Source organism: Prinia subflava, chromosome 6, assembly GCF_021018805.1.
Source record: "Prinia subflava isolate CZ2003 ecotype Zambia chromosome 6, Cam_Psub_1.2, whole genome shotgun sequence".
NCBI classification, from domain to species: domain Eukaryota; kingdom Metazoa; phylum Chordata; class Aves; order Passeriformes; family Cisticolidae; genus Prinia; species Prinia subflava.
This window is the reverse complement of record NC_086252.1, coordinates 30,848,630-30,867,227: the sequence shown is the minus strand read 5'-3', so window position 1 is coordinate 30,867,227 and position 18,598 is coordinate 30,848,630. Positions and strand designations below refer to the sequence as shown.

Below are 18,598 nucleotides of genomic sequence, written 5' to 3'. Positions count from 1 at the left end.
TCTCAGCTATCTTTGCTAGGCTTGTGGATTCTATTAAGACACTGGTAAACAAATAAGCACTGCTGTATTTCCCAGGCTATGTACAGTTACCAGGGGCTAAGACTATAAGAATTACACCCAAACATTGCTGATGCTTTGATAGACTCTTTGATAACATCCTTAATTCTTTTCCTGGTGCATTCATACGTGCACAGAAATTCTATTTTTTTAAATCACATCCCATAGATTTGAAAAGTGATCTATTTTTGGCTTGACTTGAATCAGTTCTTACTTTTCAGAGTATTAATCATTGTTCTACTATAATAGTCAAGGTCCTGCTCCCTTCTCTCAGAACAGAAGAAATGTAACATTGAAATATGACCCTTGGGCTTCTGTTCTTCCAATCTTTCATAATAAAGAAAGGCCAAGAATCTGCTGTTGAGCTATAGGGTTTATCTCCAAAATGGGAAAGCTCCATACCTCAAATGTGTCAACAAAAAGGAAGAAATATGAGAAGACTATTGGACAAGTAAGAGCGACCTATAACTCATATCTGACAGTGATGTATTGTATGCATTAATTGCTTGAAGAGCCGGATTTTCTTTTTACATTACTGCAAAAAATGATCACAGCTGAACACAGTAACTGGAGCAAACACACACATTTAATTGCTTTGACTTCTCAAAGCAGCAAAGGTTTAGGTTTGATGAGATGAGATTCCAAACTTCAAATCCAGGGCATAACTGAGAACTGGAGTCCAGTGCAAATACCTGGAAATCTGAGTGGAGGAGGCCTAGACTTTTCTCTGAGCAGGCTCACAGAACTGTATTTCTATTTCAGAACTGCTTAACACTGAACATTTTAAAGCATATCAAGAATTTAGGCCTCTAGTTGGAACAGATACAACTCAGGCCCCTCTTCATTCATGAAGGCATTTAGACAGGTGCTTAAACCCCAAATTAATCTTGAGTGCAATTCATAAAGGGATATGCACTATCACACCAAAAGCCTGGGTATGTTTAAGTCTCTATAAAGTCCTTTGCTGAACTCTGGCTCTGCTGCTGCCCACAGCAGATATTAAGAAGTGTGCTTCTAGAGAATCATGGCAATGAAGTTGGCAGGTTAAAGCCTAAATTAACGAGCTATCAAACACCACTCAGGTAACACACTCACCTTCTCAGCATATTCAGACACAATTTGCTTGATCTCATCTGACTGGAGTCCAACAATCTGGCCAACTGTGCTTGCTGTCAGTTTGCCCTGCAATTGTATCATGAAAACACTTGGAGTTTTGGAACTGCCTGTACTTTTACACAACAATTTCCAATAAGTTCTAATTTAAAACAGAAATTTGTACAATGAGTAAAAATCTCAAATCATAAGAAAAGTCCAGGAAACATTCCATCCCCCAAACCTAATTCTGCTGATAGAAATTTCTCACTTAAATCCTTTTAGTAAATTTTTATTCATCTTTTAGAAACTTATTTTTTATTCTTTATACTGAATTTTGCATTTGCTGAAATTCACATGCAGGTGTGTGCAAGATATCACCTTTGAACTGCATGCATGTATAAAACCAGTTTTCAAACAGAACTGAATTCTACAATGGATTTCAGTAGAAAGCATGTCAATCAACTCAGACTAATCATTATTACCCTTTCTTTCTGACTCCAGCATAAACAGAAACAATGTTTAACAACTGAATTTATTCCCAGTCCTTTCACCCAGAAATCAAAGAACTGACTATAAGTTCCATTATATCATTAAATACAACAAATTAAAAAGATACATATCCAGTATTTTCTGTGTCTTGGATTAATGTTGTTGTTTATTTATAACTGCTTTGAAAAGAAGCTTGAAAGGCACAGAGTTTTCCAGCACTCTCCCCAGTAATCATCTGAATAACTTCACAAGATGAATAAAGTTAGATAGTGCATCCTGAGTAGCAGCAGAGTGATGTCTTTCCTCTGAAATTCTTGTAGAAACCATTCAAAACCATTTATTTATATTGTCGTCATCATTTCAGGGAAAATGATGAAGTAATTAGCCTTGTAAAATTTACTCTCTTCCTAATTCAACCTTTTTTTATGCACTCTCCTTATGCAAATTTAAACACAGTCATTCCAAGACTTCAGACCTGAATCAGCAGTCTGATTTTAAGAATAATTACCACAATCAACCATAATTTAAACAAAGCTGTATCAGGTTTTAATGCTACTGACCTCTTCTTTTGCCATCGCAGCCATTCCAGTCATCAGAGTTTTAATGCGAAGCTAGAGCAAAATATGAAGAATTATACATAACAATTTAACTTCTGTTGTTTAGCTTTTTTCTGCCAGGAATACATACATATAATTAGTATCATATAATGTGCATTTTAAAGCATGTAATGGGGTACTAAGTCTGTGAAAAGAAGAGGTGGCTAAAGTTACCAAATTTAAGGAAAAATTCCTGTAACACTAAACATTCACTCAGATTATTCAGCTCCCACTGTCAACCAAAAATCAACCTTTTAAGAAAATGTTCAGATTCCAGAAAAAAAACCCCAGTGTTTCTGGGTATTAAACTTCAACAAGCATTAATTTTGTGCATCAGTTTCAAGCTCTGTATTCTCCTGTGGGAAGCTACTCTCACTTCAACTAACCATGGAAATTTTCCTTTTTTTTTTTTGGAGAACAACTGGGCAGCAAAAATGGCTGCTCTCCCCCCAGGTTAGTCCCTCCCATGCCTACTGTGTCTGGGCTCACCTCCTCAGCAGCCTGAAGGTCATCTTCATCACAAGGCTCAGCCTTCCCTGCTGCTGCAAGCCCTGGAGGTAGCACTGCTTTTTTATCTTCAGCCTTTGAAAGAAAAATTGAGACTTCATTATATCTTGTTCCAATATTCTAAAGTGTTAAGAAAGACATCAAGGAGAAAACTGGCATGCAGCTGTTCTGTTTCTATGAACATATTTCAGCTACTGGAACATCCTCACCCACCAAATCATGCCAACTGCAATGTAAGCCTTCCTGATTTCTCACAAGTGTTCCAACTGTGTCTCTGGCTTCCTATGGATTTATCTGTTCCAAAGATTCCTTATTCCACAGCCTTCTGAGAGCTGCCAACCTCAGGACACAACCCAGAATACAATGCCTACTACACAGGACAAGACTGATTTATTTTTTTTAACATATATTGTTTTTGCAACTTCATATTGGCGTAACAAACATGCAACATAAAAAGTGCAGACATGCCTGGTTCAGTTAGGAGAATTTGTACCACTGAAGGAAAGAGAACTGGGGACAGCCAGACTCAATTTCTAGGTCACTCTACTGCACCACTGACCCATTTCTCTGTCCACTTCTGCCTTGCTGGGACTCAGCTCCCGCAACAATCAGGATGAACATCTAATATACAATCTCCCAAAGGCAACAGAATTTTTGAAGAAACAAAATGAACTCTATAAACATGAGTAGTGGTTACTCTGAGGGAAAAACAGGCATGCCTAGACTGGGAAAGATCTCCATTTATAAAAAATTAAATGTGACATTTGTATGCGGAATACTGAGATAATGAAGAAGAGCAACTTTAATCTACTCAATGTATTGTTGGCTCCATGACGTGTTTAATGCTTTATCTTCATTATCTCTGTCTGTAATAAAAACTTGTAGCTAAACTAATATCTGCACTGAAATAACAAAACTGCTGGTACCCTGTATTTTATGGACATTTTAAGATTCCAGAATCATCAAAAGCACAGCAAGGATGCTAATTTTCAAGAAAGACAATGATTTATTTATGGCATGGTATATTTATGGCATACTCTATCACATTAAACAAAGTGTTTTGCAATAAATGTCTACAATATTTCTTACCAAGTCGAATTTTAATAAGAAAAACCCTTTAATGATCACATTATGGAACACTCAGTTAAAAGACACAAAACAGACAAGATATGTCATTGCCTAACGGTAAAAGTCAAACCAAAACAAACACAATGCCCAAACCCTCTTACTTCTAAACAAAAAAATATTTACAAAATGTGATGTGTGAGCGGAGTAAAGAAAATTCTTTAAAAAGGGTAAACAATTCCACCTTTCATGGCATGCAGATTTTTAGTTCCAGTTAGCCATTTAAAGATCTGTTACCAATAGAAGTTATGGCTGTTTATTCTGCTGTATTCTTTTAACATTTAACAGTAACCAACAATTCAACAATGCAATTCTTCCCACAATTTGAGTATTTTAAATCAGTTCATTTTTTACCTGTTCTGTTTTTCCTGCTTGTCTGCTAAATCCGTATCTCCTAAAAGAACAATAGTAACATGAAGGAAAAATCCTGTTGTTTATGACTTTCACAAATACCTCAAGTTTTTATCAATTTTCAACATAAGATATGCACCAAGAGCCAGGATCAAATTAGTTTTGAAATTTTTCAAGTAAACTAAATAAGCAGGTACTGGAGCATATTTACAGAATGGTGTCAGATCTATCTATTCCTTTCAAGATCTGCAAATCTTGACTTTCTAAAAAATACTGTCAGGTAAAGCTCATTAAAGGAAAAAGCAATTCCCTCTTCCCATTTGAAAGTTAATCCTGAGCTATTGCACCACAGTCCATATTATTGTTAAAAGGAAACTACTCAAAACAATGAGTTTTGAGAAATCAAAAAATCAATGGCTTTGGGGGAAAAGAAGCCCCAGAAGACATAAAACAGAATTCAGATGTCATCTGCACGCGTTAATTATTAAGATCTCAGGCAGGAGACACAGTGTCCTTACCACTAAAGTGTGAAAAGAAAACTGGAAACAGAAACTAGAAATAGAAGCTCTGTAACTTCATTTTTATGTGTTTGGAGAGCTCTCAGTAAACCAGAGGGACTTTCAGAGATAATGAAAACGTGAAAGCCTGGATAACTTTGTCTCTGAATGAAATTTTGCAGGAAAGTGAGAAGACAAAACATTTGACCATGATTCAGCCTCCCGATGCAGGAACCACATGAGAACTAGAAAAAGAAGCAACAGCAACTGCAGGTCCTTTTTCATCAAATTTTCAGTGGATTGCTTGCAAAAAATCAATATTGATTGACACACACTACCTAGAAGGATGATGTATTTAAGCCATTTTTATAACAAACAAGTATGTTAAAAAAACCCATCCTGGAAGGAGCACAAAACCTGCTCTCCCACTGTACAAAATATGGTTCACAAATATGAGGAGTGGCCAGTCCCCAGAGAATTTATAGGGTAAGGAAACAAAATCTGAAACCAAACAGGAGTAAATCTGAAACAGTTCAATTCTGAAGCAATAGGAAAAACCCTACCACAGCCCAAGTTTTATCTGTACTGCTTGTAATACACACTACAAAATCCAGAGAGAGCTAAATGAAGCCTTTCACCTGCCATATTCCAGAAGTGTAGCATGAACCTTTGATTCCTCATCCAGCAGTTCCTCAGCTCCTGTCTGACGTTTGTATTTTCTCTGGGGCTTGTAAACCTCCTGCAAGACAGTGAAGGAGTTCAGAGCTTGTAAAGGGGTTTCTAAAATAAATGAGGAAATATTATCTAAAGTGATATACACACTGTTTGCTGTCCAACTCAATATACTTACCCAAATAAACATCCTTCACTTTTTCTTTTTGGAGTTACATTATAAAACCTTACTAAATTAATTTCTAAGTTGTTTGCTATAGAATTTGTCTAAGTATAAAATTATAAATTATAATAGTTAATTAAAAAAATATAAATTAGTATTTAACATGAAACAATGTCTCAACCATCTCCTCTGTCATATTTGAAAGAAGAGTAAAAAGTAACACACTCAACATCTATTAAAATGATTTGGCTAATGCCATGTCTAGAAATGTTGCCTCCTTTGTGAATTAATTCTATTTTTAATCTCTGATTAGATAATTAAATTCAATTATTATTTATTCAATGATCACAGCTTAAAATGGAATTAAAGCAGATTTTATTACAATTTAAGGAACAAAAGTGTCTCAAGAAGTTCGGTTGCAAAATTACTTTAATCTCCTGCTATCTCAGTATAATCCAATACCTGGACAACAATCTATGAAATGAAACAAGGATTCAAAAGTATTTTGTACTGATAGCTGCTTCCAATTTAAAAACAAAAGGGAGAACATTTCTTTTTTGATCTGGCTTTCTGTACCACACAAACTATTATTTTCAACAAACAATTCCTGCACCATAACACTGCTGGAATGGCTTTCCATCTTTTTCAAAGATGTAATCCCAAAGTGGAGACTTCAAACAAGTGAAAATTGACAATATTCCTTGGCAAGCTTCTCCTGAATTTGTCTGTCGCCCTTTACAATTTTTACTTCATTTTTAATCTTAATTTCTGTCATATTTGCTTGCAGCTATTCAATCTTGCTGCATTTTTGACTGTCACATGAAAAAGCTTTTTACGACCACTAAATGTATCTTCACATCTACAAGAAGGCAATATAAATCATAAAAATAATTACAGCTTTTATGATGATATTGTATTTTATACTTGTGCTACAGGAAGTTTAGGCATCATACCAGTCTTGGAATCAGGTAATTGATGAGTAGTTGAACAAAACCACTGCAAGATAACCTCAGTCTCCTTTCAGTAGCAGTAGTCCTTATTCCAATGACCATCACTGATATTTAACATTCCCTTTCCCAACCTTTAAACTATGACCATGAATCTCAGGGTACTGTCCCCTTGAGGAAAAAGGGGAGGTCCTCAGATCAGTTACAATAATGAATTCACACCACAGACTAATCTTATGCACAATGATTTAAAGGTGACCTGCAAAAGAACCTTCATCTAATGGGCGCCTTCTCCTCCTTACAGTTCCTACAGATAGATAGGAAAGCTTTGCACATTCTGCCTTGAAAATTCATTCTGTGTGTTCTAGACTCATGCCTAAATGCCTTAACAGATCTCATGAAGTAATCTTTGGTTAAGAAGATCAGGTGCCAGCTGTAGCAGACATGATCCTGACAGAGCTCCTCTGTTTAAAGAAAAGGTGTTTGGCTAATGACACTCTAAGCAATGATGAACAAGTGTGAAAACTTTATGTACCATAAAGATGCAGCTACAAACTAGAGATCTGTGAGGCACAATAGAAGACAGAGTACAAATGAATAGAATATAAACACTAAGCCCTGTAAATACTTCTGGTTCTCAGTAACCAAAGGCAACCCTTCATCACTGCTAATCAAATATCCTCTTTATTTTTTAAAATTACACTGAAAACTTTAGGTACTGGTGTCCCATAACACTATTATGATAATTTTGTTTCTGCCACTTCAGTGACAAGGTCAAGATCAGCCACTTGGATACAGAATCTTTAGTGCTATTTAAAGACAGTGCAGGTAAAGGGCACACTTGAAAAATCAGGACAATTATGTTGAAAATTGAACATAAGCAGAAGCCCAATGAGTTTCAAGTGCTACTTGATAGAACATACATTTGGAATTTGCTTTCTCACACAGGTTTGCATTGTCTCTCAGTGCAAAGGGCTACACTGGTGCATAAATTATGCAATGATACCTATGTAGTGGGTGAGCTAACTTGTAAAACAGAATACATGTCTCACTGGAAAGGCAAGTGTTTCTAGCTGGAGCAAAAGACTCATTGTAAGTCTGCTAATAATTAAAAAGCCCAATTAAATCATGGGGAACAAGACTTTAGAGGCTAATTGAAATTTCCAAAGTAAGGTCAATTATTCAAACAGATTAACAAAGGAGTTACACTGGTCATCACCTGGAGACTTTCATTGCAATGTTATTCTACAAACACATGCTGTAATTTAACCATGTATATTAGGCTCAGCAGAATTAACCACCACCATTTCATTACTAAAACCACTCACTTGGTCATAAAAAAAAGAGAAATCTAACATACTTACAAAGATATCAGTAACTGTTTTCAGTGCCTTCTCTTTTCTTTGCATGAACTCATCATCCTGAAAGACATTAGCGAAGGTAATTAAAAATACCAGGAATGGAGACTAAATCTCAAACATTCTAATGATTCTGTGAAACAAAGCAGTCAAACAGTTTCTGAGTTGCCCAATGATTTGGTGAGATGCAAGTGACCTGCTGTAACACAGGAAAGTATTTGCTTCTGCCTTCAGATGGAAGACAGGTGATCAGAACTGTGTACAGTTTTGGCTGCTGCCTGCCTAGGCAGTACCTGACACAAAAGCAATCCCAGCCCACTACTGGGATCTCCAGTCTTTACTATACTATTAAGAAATGAAGCTGGGATAGACTTGATATGGAAAAAAGAAGTTTCCTCTACTGTTATTTTAGTTTCTAAGCATTAAAGATAATAATTTAAAAAAATCAAAATCAAAACCACCAAGTTAATTAAATCTGTCTATCCCAATACTAGGGACATCTACCTTTAATCCTGTTACTAAGGGACAAAACTTCCAGATGTTAAAAATGGAATTGCCTTGTGATATGTATGAACAGAACTACAGGCACTTATCCAAGCTCATTCAATTCCCCCTCCTCTACCAAGGAAACTTCATATCATTGCTGAAGAACAGTTCAGTTTTTGAATGAAGTTTTTTTATAAACCTAGTTTTCAGGAACAAATTTTGGGGTGTGGATACAGGAAGACAAGAGCTGCCTTTCAGCACTCTGAAAGAAAGCCCAAATTATAGAGTATTAACAGCACATTAATTCTCAATTAGCTATGTTAGCTTCTCCACAGCATGCTAGGTGTTTCTAAACAGCTAGAATGACACAAAAATACCAAATACTGCAGAATAACTAAGACAATCATTAGGCAAAAGTTAACCAGAATCTACAAATTTTTTGTCACAATAATGCTTAAATTTTTTCCCAGACAAATTTGTAGGGGATTCCTTTAGGAGTCATTCATAAAGTGATAGCAAAAGCAGCTCTGGTAAAGTGTGTGGATTTCAGAGCTGTGAGGCTGGTACTGCACCGGAACATCTGACTTATTATAACAGAAACAAGATCTGCCTTGACCTTACCTCTGGCAGTCTGTGAGTTTTTTGAAACTGTGATATAGAGTAAGAACGGACATAATCTCCCGTTTCTTCCCTTGTTTCTATTGCACGTTTCACCAGCCACTGAAAAAAAAAAAGTATCAGCTGAAAACAAAAGAATAATAGAGCAAGCACCAAACTACTGCCTAATTTTTAAATAAATGATAAAAGCTAAAATTACCTTTTTAAGCACAGAAACAAGAACATGTGACTTATTTGTAAACATGGCAACTCTTTGGCCTAATCCTAACAAAATCTGTCAGTATTTGCTACTTTATAAAACATCTGCTACTTTATAAACATTTCTTCTTCTTCTGTGCATATGTTTCTTCTATGAAATTCTCTTACTACAGATCACTCACTGTTTTAAAAGACTACAGCTCCACCATAAAAAGATGTATCTTCAAGCCTATGAAGTGTTCATGAAGAACCACATGCCTGTGCAAGAAAAAAGACTTCTTCTGACATTTATAAGACCACACAAAAAGCCACAAAATATTGAAGTACATTTTAAACAATGCTGGAGAAGATAAATCTTGCAGGCTGTTGACAGCCTGTGCACGAGGTCACAGAAGAGATGAGATCAATTGTGGGATCCAAGTTTGAACCAGCAACTGTTTCCTGTGCTATAACCAGGAACCCCTGGAAAGTGAGGCAAACACGATGACAACATGAGATGAAGACTATTAATTACCAAGCACATCTCAACTTAAGATTGTGTACATACTTTTGCTTCTGATCATATGCAGAATTTATTAGAAAGAACAATGACATTTCTGCCCAATGGAATATTTGTTAGATTTTTTTTTTTAAAGTTCTGCTACAGTCTATGGCAGTGAGCCAACGCAGCCTAATTTCTTCCTGTAGGGAAGGATCCATCTAAATTCTTGCACAGTGCAAGAGCTAATGGGACACAATGCCAGGCTTAAGAGCAAGCTTTTTGTATTATTTGGAAACTGATTTGAGATTTACAGATAGCAAGTGAAATCTTGATTTTAACAGGGCTTTTAATGAAGTGCCATTATTGAAATACATAATTCCTACACAGTGTAGCCAGCATTTTATATTTTGCATGGTCTTTTTCAGAACACAGTATTCTGGTGACACCAACAAATTTTCTTGAAAGTCTGTCTTGGCTGGGATAAAATGAGGAACCTGACATACCTGGAGCAGGCAAAACTTTACAGGGATCTGACAGAAAGCCACAGTTTTTAAACAAAAATCCTCTACATACCAAAAACTAAGCCCATCAAAAAAGACTTCATCACCAAGTATGGGTCAGCTCTGTCATGTACTGGCCAGCTACAAATACTGAGAGTCACTGCTCTCAGAGAAACTCAAAAGTAGATTTCCTCCCTGTTTAGAGTTAATATTCGTGCTTTCCAGAAGTAATATCCCAAATCCTGGTTTGGGATAAGGCAGGTGAGAGAAAAGAATGCCTAGTGCTATTGTTTTTACAGAAGGACGATTTACATGGGAGTATTTCCCATGAAAGAAGCCTAGTGTTTGATAAATAAATTTATTCATTGCCATCAAGTGCCCAGGGCAAGAAACTCACCTGGGCCATTTTTTTTTTCTATGTAGCAAATAAGGGTTCAGAAGCAAAAACTCCCATTAGCAAGATACAAACTTTCCACCTTAAGCAGCACCATCACAGCCTGAAAGCTGTGGAAGAGTAGCACACACCACAGAATGTTTTGTTGGGAGTGCAGTTAAGTGTGGTTTTCCTCAGGAGCCTCCAACTAGAAGGTGACAGGAAAGAACACCAGGAAGTTTTTCCCACTTCTTACAGACTGAAATTTAGATTCAATTCTTGCTTGCTAAATTCCTTCACAGGCATGAGGTAAGGAGATATTTAATGAAAAAGAAGCTTACTTAACTTTGACCTATCTGTCAAAGATATCTTTCTGTGTGGAGATGAAAGGAAAATCAAAAAATGATAACAGCATGCCAAGGATTCTCAAAATACCACATGTAACTGGAACACATCAAGTGTTAGCTGAAATCTTAATAAACTTGAGAATGAGGCACATGAGTTAGTGGTGCTCAACAAATACACAGTAAGAGGATCACTTGTCAGAGCACAGTTTTTAAGTGATAGGAAATAAGGATGAATGATGCTGAAAGAAATGACCCCAGTGGCTTTTCCCTATTCACATCCTTCTGATTCAAGGTCTATCTGTGTACCTTACTCCATAAGCTTAAACACAGACTGTAAGGTATTTGTTCTGTAAGGTTTTGGTTCTAGTTCCTAGTCTGCCAAAGCAGACTATCACATTCCACAAGGAGATTAAACTTTGGGTTCTTTAAGCAGGCATTTCACAACAGGCACAATCCGACTCCATTGCAAAGAATCCAGAGTTTGGTTTGTTTACTTTCTAAATGTGGATCAAACAGTACTTAAAAACTCTATAATCCATAATGTAACTTAACTCTTTGAAAACATAAATTCAAACTACTTCTCTGTGCTTACTTATTCTGAAGTTAAATAAAGAGTTGAACAATAATTCAAAGCTTTGTTCCATTTTTTATGCAAGTTTATGAAAGCAAAAAGGCCATAAGGCCTTTTTCAGCGAAGTATCAATACACTATGAAATTATTACCTGTACAACAGGAAATATGTGAATGAAATCCAGTCCTTGGATCTGATGTGGTTCCAAACGATGTGGACACTTCATTTTTGGCAATACTGACACGATTTTTTCAGTCAAGGCACTATCAGAGAAACAACAAAAAGACAGATGTATATATGGTAAATTTTTCTTTTGTAAAGCACAGATTATTTTTGCAAACACAGTAGTTCAAAGATTCCCTCAAGTCACTTCCACTTTATATAATGAAAAGCAATCAAACTCATTTACAAAACAGCTTTTACAGGCACTATTTATATCATCAGCGTGTGAAGAGGTGATTAGTCCAATGATTAAGCTCCTACATTGGAAATTCATTTAACTGTTACAGAAAATGTCAAGATCTGCATGCCTGGACAGATAAAATACCCATATAAGATATACAAACACCTTTGCACGTTATAGTGAATATCCAACATTAAGAGACAGTAGCTTTAAGAACAGTTACATTAAGTAAGAGATGTGCACTCCAAGAAAGTCCAGAATCAAATGCAAAGACTTAAAACTGTATTTAGCAGAACTCTCAAAATATATCTTGATGTTACTCCTGAAATGTAATGAATTTAAATACATACTACACTCAAAAGCTAAATACACAGTACACTTCACATACTTTTCAAGTGACTAAAACTGAATTTGCTGGCAGCAATCTGATGGCAGAACTCAGTAAGAAGTGGTTAAGTGAAAGGATTACCCTGCCACAAGGGATCCATCTGCAAGAAATTCAGCCTGTTTCTACTGAATACCTAATTTTAAGGCACAAGGGGATTTTTGCTGTCAATGTTGGCATGTACATTTTTAAAGCAGGTGTAACTACTGAGGATGAAAACTTCACTTGGAAAATCAAAGCTATTTCCCCATGAAAAAAACAAAACTGGTGCAGTACTGAGCTCAATGATATTTAGTACTGTCCAAATGGACAATTAAGATCCTGGAAGAACAAAAGGGCATCAAGAGATATGAGACAGTGACCAAATCTGGGAACAGAGCCTGAAATGTTTTACTTCCTAAAGGGAAGTGAAGCACAGTCAAAGCAAATGCATTTAAAATGAAAGCTATTTATCCAATAGATGCAAGATCCTCTGGTAATGTATGTTTCCATTTTTATTTCAGCCCAGCAATTCAATAACAGGACTCCATCACAATGGTGTAACACCATCACTTTGGAATAATACTGAGAAAACACAGTTTAACTTTTCTTTATCTTGAAACCACCACAGAAGCCCTGAGCCTCTACCAACACAAACATTACATGGACATCAAAACAGCCTATGCTCCTATGATTCTGAACACTTTAGATTTACAAATAAATCATTGTTGCTGTTTTGGGAGAGGAGCCTGGTTTTTGTTTTGCCAGTTTTGTATCCAGTCAGCTGGAAAAAGAATGTTTTGAGAACAACTTAACTATTTCCTACACTGTTGTTCTTAAGGATAACAAAGATAAAAAGTACCCACACCATTTTCATTCCTGGTCTCTACTTAATTCTTTGCACTCAGCAATGCTTTATGTAGTTAGTTATCTATGATGATTTGAGTGTCTCCAAATGGGATTGCAATACCCATGAATATTTATTTTGAAAAGCCTTGCCAATGCTCTATGACTTCCAAGAAAACACAGAAATATGTTCTTTTTAACTGCACTGAGTAAATAAGTCTCTTCATACCACTGTAACTTGCCAGGCTAATCTTATTTCCTGCAAATTTTAATTATGGTTCTTTCATCATAGATACACATAAAAAAAATGATGGAGTTTAGAATGTATTCCCTTTCCCAGCATAAACAACATCTATAACCTCCCTGGTACAGGAATTAGCTGTCTTATGAGCAAATTCCACGCATAAGAAATGAATCCAAACAAAATGTTCTCATTGGGTCACCCTGAGGAAGGAAATCATCCTCCTCAGTATGGGTAACTATTTTGGCAACAATAACATGCTTTAAATTCTGTTTGCTGATGCCTACAACTCCAACCCAGAGCCATAAAAGGGAGTCAGAGGTTATTTACACAGCAGAACTGCAGACACAGGGAATCAGGGAATGCCTTCTAATGTTGCACTCCAGCTTCCAGCAGCGTGGTCTCCTTCTGCCCTTTGCTTTGGCCCCTGCATCATCCCCTTGTGCCAGCACAAGCATCTGTGCAGCTGCACAGAGAAATGGATCCAGGAATTCATTCATGTTAAAACCATTTTCTTTTTTTTTCTTTTGGGTTTTTTTGGGTTTGGTAGGTTTTAATTTGGATCCGTTCCCGATTCAGTTCAGTGTGGAGCCACATAAATGCTTTCAGTGCCTGGTAGGAATATAAGAACATGGCAGCCCAAAGGCAGTAGCCCTGCCTTTTAAAAATAAGCTTCTTTCTGCATTTAGAATTTGTGGAACTACGTTCTGAGAAACCTATAGACCTGTGCACTGTTTTGTAAAGAGGCAGTCCTCAAAAGCAGAAAAGTCAAACTAGAACTCTTTCTTAGAAACATAGCAGGTAACTTCCCCCTCCCCATCCACTTTTTATTTTCTAAGAAGAAAAATCCCCCATTTGCCATTTAATCAACTTACATTTTTTGACCAATAGTAGAGTTTTCCTGAAATAATAAATCCACGTCGATATCAAAGCTGCAGGTAGTGATACACCAGGTCATGCCTCCCACCACCTGGCCAAGGACAAACAGCATGGTCAGGGCCATTTTAAACTGAAGAGCTAAACCCAAATACATCTTCAAGGCTTTATTTATTTTAGAAACTACATCTTGGTAATCTCACTATCCTCAGTATCCTCTCTGCTCTAAGACAGACTCAGATAACATAACCATACCAACTTCATACAATACTGCACACAATACACATGTACAAGAAGACAGAAACCAACCCAGCAGTTATTGACAATCTAAATTCCTCTCTGAGCTCTACATATTAGTTTTGAAACAGCTCTCAGACTGAAAAAAGAAAACCAAACCAAAAAAATGGATAAAATACAACTGTATCTTAAATGACCTCTAAAAAGTCACAATATTAAAATTTCATCAAGGATTATAATTACTGCAGTCTTACATTTACCTTTTTATATACGACTTTGCTACTATTATTTCTTGCTTGCTGACATATGCAACACAAAATGTTAGACACAGTATCAGCACAGCACTCGAAATCCCCAGCTCTGCAGAAATCTCTATTTCAGGCCCTATTCTGACACAGGCATATTTACACTCCTGAGCCATTTCATCAACTTTACATAAATATTTAAAGACAATCTCGCATACACATATGCAAGATAATCTAAATGCATGCAAAGATAAAGAAGAGAAAAGGGGATTAAAATGTGGAGTAACTTGCTAACATCATACAGCAGATTAGGAACCTTGGCTTCTGACACATTTTTCCTCTCACACTCCCCTCTGGCACTGATAACCTGCATATCCCTTTTGCATTAGCAGCGTGATCACCTCCAGCAGCACGGCTCACTTGGGTGAGGTTGGGCACTGTCATGAATTGGTAACTTTAAAATTTAAGTAACCATAAGTGATTCCTACCCATAAATGCAACAATGTTCCATCCTAAGGCAGTCTCCTTGAAACTATTCTGTGAGCACAGACTCCTGAGCAGTGACTGTTAGCAACACCAAGGAGTTAGAATAAAATAAAATTGCATTGCAAAGTGTGGCTGTGCTATGATCAAAGACAGAGCAGGAAACAGAAGAATCCATTTCAAGGCCGCTGTAGTTCTGTGTTTTCAAACTTTGGTTCAGGATTTTCTCACAGAGTCAGCATTAAAGCAATTCAGAAATCTCTCTTCAACCTGAACTTTGCTCACTTCCTGTCTCGGACAATGAAAGATTAACAAATATGACATTCTAAAGATATGTAAAAACAGCCCCAAATAATCTCATCAGGCTAACTGTTCCATTGTTACACAGACATTACTTCCTCATTTCTCATCAATGTTGTTTTTAAAATTACCATGCTATCTCCAACTACCCAAAGACTCACTATTCTAACTGCTATTGGGAGAGGGAGGAAAATTCCCTGTATGCAACTCTAGCAGAGGCCATAGCAGGCACAAAAAAGCAGACAGCAGCTAGTTTGTATCCAATTGTCTGGTCTAAAACAGCCTCACTGCACAAAAATATCTTTCAAGACTGAGGAGGTCCTGTCTGTCTGAAACTAGGTCACTTGAAGAATTATTCACACAGGGAAGCCTCATAGGTTGCCACTGTCTTTTATAAAGTCACCTAGAATTGCTGGCAAACTGGCAAAATATATAAGCCTCTTACACTTAAAAGAGGAGTTTAAAAATACTGTACTGGCCTCACCTTGTCAAAGGGTGATAACCCCTTGATTCTTGCTCGAAAATACCCAGCAGCCACCAACAGCTCCAAGATTTCAGTCAGCTTGATGTTTTGTTCCTCATCTTCTCTTGTTTCAACCTGATAAACAAACAACAAAATATTAATTCAGCTTTTCTCATTCATTTGAAGAATGAGCATTTTCCGAGCCTAACACACAGACCACGTATTAGAGAAAACCTGCCTTCCATTAGCAACTTGATTGTTAATTTGAAAGACATTAAAGAAACAGGTAATACATTTCTACATAGATTTAACACCACATGCTTTCATTCACTGAAATACTTTAATCTGCTTTTGCTGTTCAAACTCCTGGTCCACCGTTTTGCCTCCAACTACTGAGATGGTCCTATTGCCATAGGTCAGTTAATTTATTCTCCATTTCACACATTTCTTTCAATTTCAGGGTTCATAAAATCACACACCTCAATTTAACCTCTATCCCAGCTGAAACCAGGACACGCTTCTCTAATTCTTCTACAAAAACGGGAGGAGACACACGGAATTCCACTTTTTGGGCAGCGCAATTTCGAAGCACAACAGTAACCAAAGTAAGCTGTGACGGGCAGTTCGGACAGCCTCAGTGCTCCGAAGCCTCACAGCACAGCCAGCCCGTCCCAGGGCTTTTGTCCCCACCGTACAGGATGAAACCCCACAGCTCCAGGCATACACGTGATTTCCTAGAGCCACAGAGCTCCAAACACCTCGGCCCTAGGCCGGAGAGAACAGGGCTGCAGGTCTGCCCCGAGGGGCCGCAGGGACCCACCTGCACACCCTTCCCACCTCCGATCCTTTGGGCACCCTGCTCCTCTCCGCTCCCTCCCACGGGAACCCGCCGAGCCGGGCTGGCAGAGGGGACACGGGAAGGGGATGGAGCACCGAAGGTGACCCGCACAGCGCTGCCGGCAGCCCCGCAGGCCTCCCCGCGCCCCCCGCGCCCGGTCCGCTGCGCGGCACCGAGCCCCGCGCTCCCGGCGAGGGCCGGGAACCAGGGGAAGGAGCAGGCGGGGATCCCGGGGACGCCGGTGCAGCGGGGCCGGAGGAACAGCGGCCGCGCCTGGGCAGCGCCCGGGGAACGGGGGGCAGGGAGAGACGCGGCTCCGGTACCTCCTGCGGGGCCTGGCGCTCCTGTCCCCGCGGGACCCCCATCGCCCTCCGCCGCCGGCCGCGCCGCTGTCACGTCCGCTCCCCGCCGCCGCAGCGCCCCGGCGAAGGGGTGTTCCCGGCCGGCGGCTGCCGGGTTCCCCCGCCCCCGCTCAATGGTTCGCCCGCACCCTCCTTGCGTACAAGCGCATCCGGGCCGTGCCATTCGCGGCCGAGGGGTGCCGGCGAAGGAGGGCGGCGGCTCATGTGACTGACGGGCTGCGCGGAGCGCTACGGCCGCGGCCCCGCCCGCGGGCTGCGCCCTTGGGGGCGCCCCCGGGTGCCCCCGTGCCCGCGGCCCCTCAGAGCGCGGCTCCTCCCCGCGGGCCCCGGGCGCTTCCCCTTCGCGGCGCTGCCCTTCGGCCGCCGCTGTTTTCTCTTTTTTTTCCTTTTGCAAGGGGTCCTGAGGCCTCCCGCCAGCATGGAGGACAAGTCACTGAGCGTTGTCACTGCGAGGCGCCTCACAGCCGCTCATGCCCGGCTGGGCGCTGACACTTCTCATTGCCAGCCGTTTCCTTTGGTGACCTAACAGCTTAAGTGGAGTTTAATTCTGTTTTTTCTCTCCTGCACACAGGTCACAGAATCATTGAATCAATTAGGTTGGAAAAGACCTCTGAGATCAGATCCAACATCGAACACCACCATGTCCACTGGACCATGGCCCCAAGGGCCATTTCCAGGCTCTTCTTACACACTTCCAGGGTAGCTCCACCACTTTCCCGAGCAGTCCGTTCCAATATCTAATCACGCTTTCTGTGAAGAAATTTTTGCTAATACCCAACCTAAACCACCCCTGGCACCGCTTAAGACTGTGTCCTCCCATCCTGTCGCTGGTTGCCTGGGAGAGGAGACCCCCACCCGGCTGCACCCTCCTGTCAGGGAGCTGTAGAGTGCAAATGTCACCCTGAGCCTCCTCCAGGCTAAACATTCTCTCAGCTGCCGCTTATCGGATTTGTGCTCCAGTCCCACGGCAAGAAACCCCCACGATCTGTGCTGGCTCTGGCTCAAGGCACGTCACGGGCCATGTCTGAGCATCCCCTGGTGGGAAGGTTGTGAAAAATGTAGAATGTTAATTCATGTTCTTATAGTTAGTGAAATATATTGAAAACTATAAATTACTGTATATGTATATGTGATAGATGTGAACGTGTGTTTCAGCATGTCTTGTAACATAAGGTTGAAACAAAAAGGCAAGCACCACCCTAGGTCCTCTTGTTCAGAAATAGAAAAAGGATGAATGGGCAGCGCTGGGAGGAAACTCTATCGAGATAAGAAATCAGCAGGGCCATCAACACAGCGGGCCACCTCCCTCCGCGAGCATCAGCAACGGTAGCAAGAACCATCGACAATATCTCGACCATTCATCAGCCATGAAGACCTATAGAAACTGGACATTAACATCTGAACTGAGAGAGAGAACTCTTTTCAGCCTAGCCGGAGACACCCTTGGATTTGAATAGCTAGCTGGGACACAGAGGGAAATATGGGGAAATATTGCCAAGGGCAGAATAA

The 18,598-nt window shown here is 39.5% G+C and overlaps 1 protein-coding gene across 1 annotated transcript in view; it reads right to left on the bottom strand.

Moving 5' to 3' along the window:
• Nucleotides 1-17,207, bottom strand: part of CCDC93 (coiled-coil domain containing 93) — a 31,860-nt gene extending 14,653 nt beyond the window's left edge. Inside the window, exons 1-11 of the mRNA XM_063400936.1 lie at nt 17,051-17,207; nt 15,911-16,024; nt 14,161-14,255; nt 11,583-11,694; nt 8,965-9,063; nt 7,864-7,920; nt 5,356-5,456; nt 4,224-4,263; nt 2,727-2,819; nt 2,202-2,252; nt 1,153-1,239 (exon numbers count right to left, since the gene is read on the bottom strand). Of these exons, the coding sequence (XP_063257006.1) occupies nt 1,153-1,239; nt 2,202-2,252; nt 2,727-2,819; nt 4,224-4,263; nt 5,356-5,456; nt 7,864-7,920; nt 8,965-9,063; nt 11,583-11,694; nt 14,161-14,255; nt 15,911-16,024; nt 17,051-17,092 (891 nt within the window). The 5' untranslated portion in view covers nt 17,093-17,207. The remainder of the gene's footprint in view (nt 1-1,152; nt 1,240-2,201; nt 2,253-2,726; nt 2,820-4,223; nt 4,264-5,355; nt 5,457-7,863; nt 7,921-8,964; nt 9,064-11,582; nt 11,695-14,160; nt 14,256-15,910; nt 16,025-17,050) is intronic.
• Nucleotides 17,208-18,598: the final 1,391 nt, after the last annotated feature.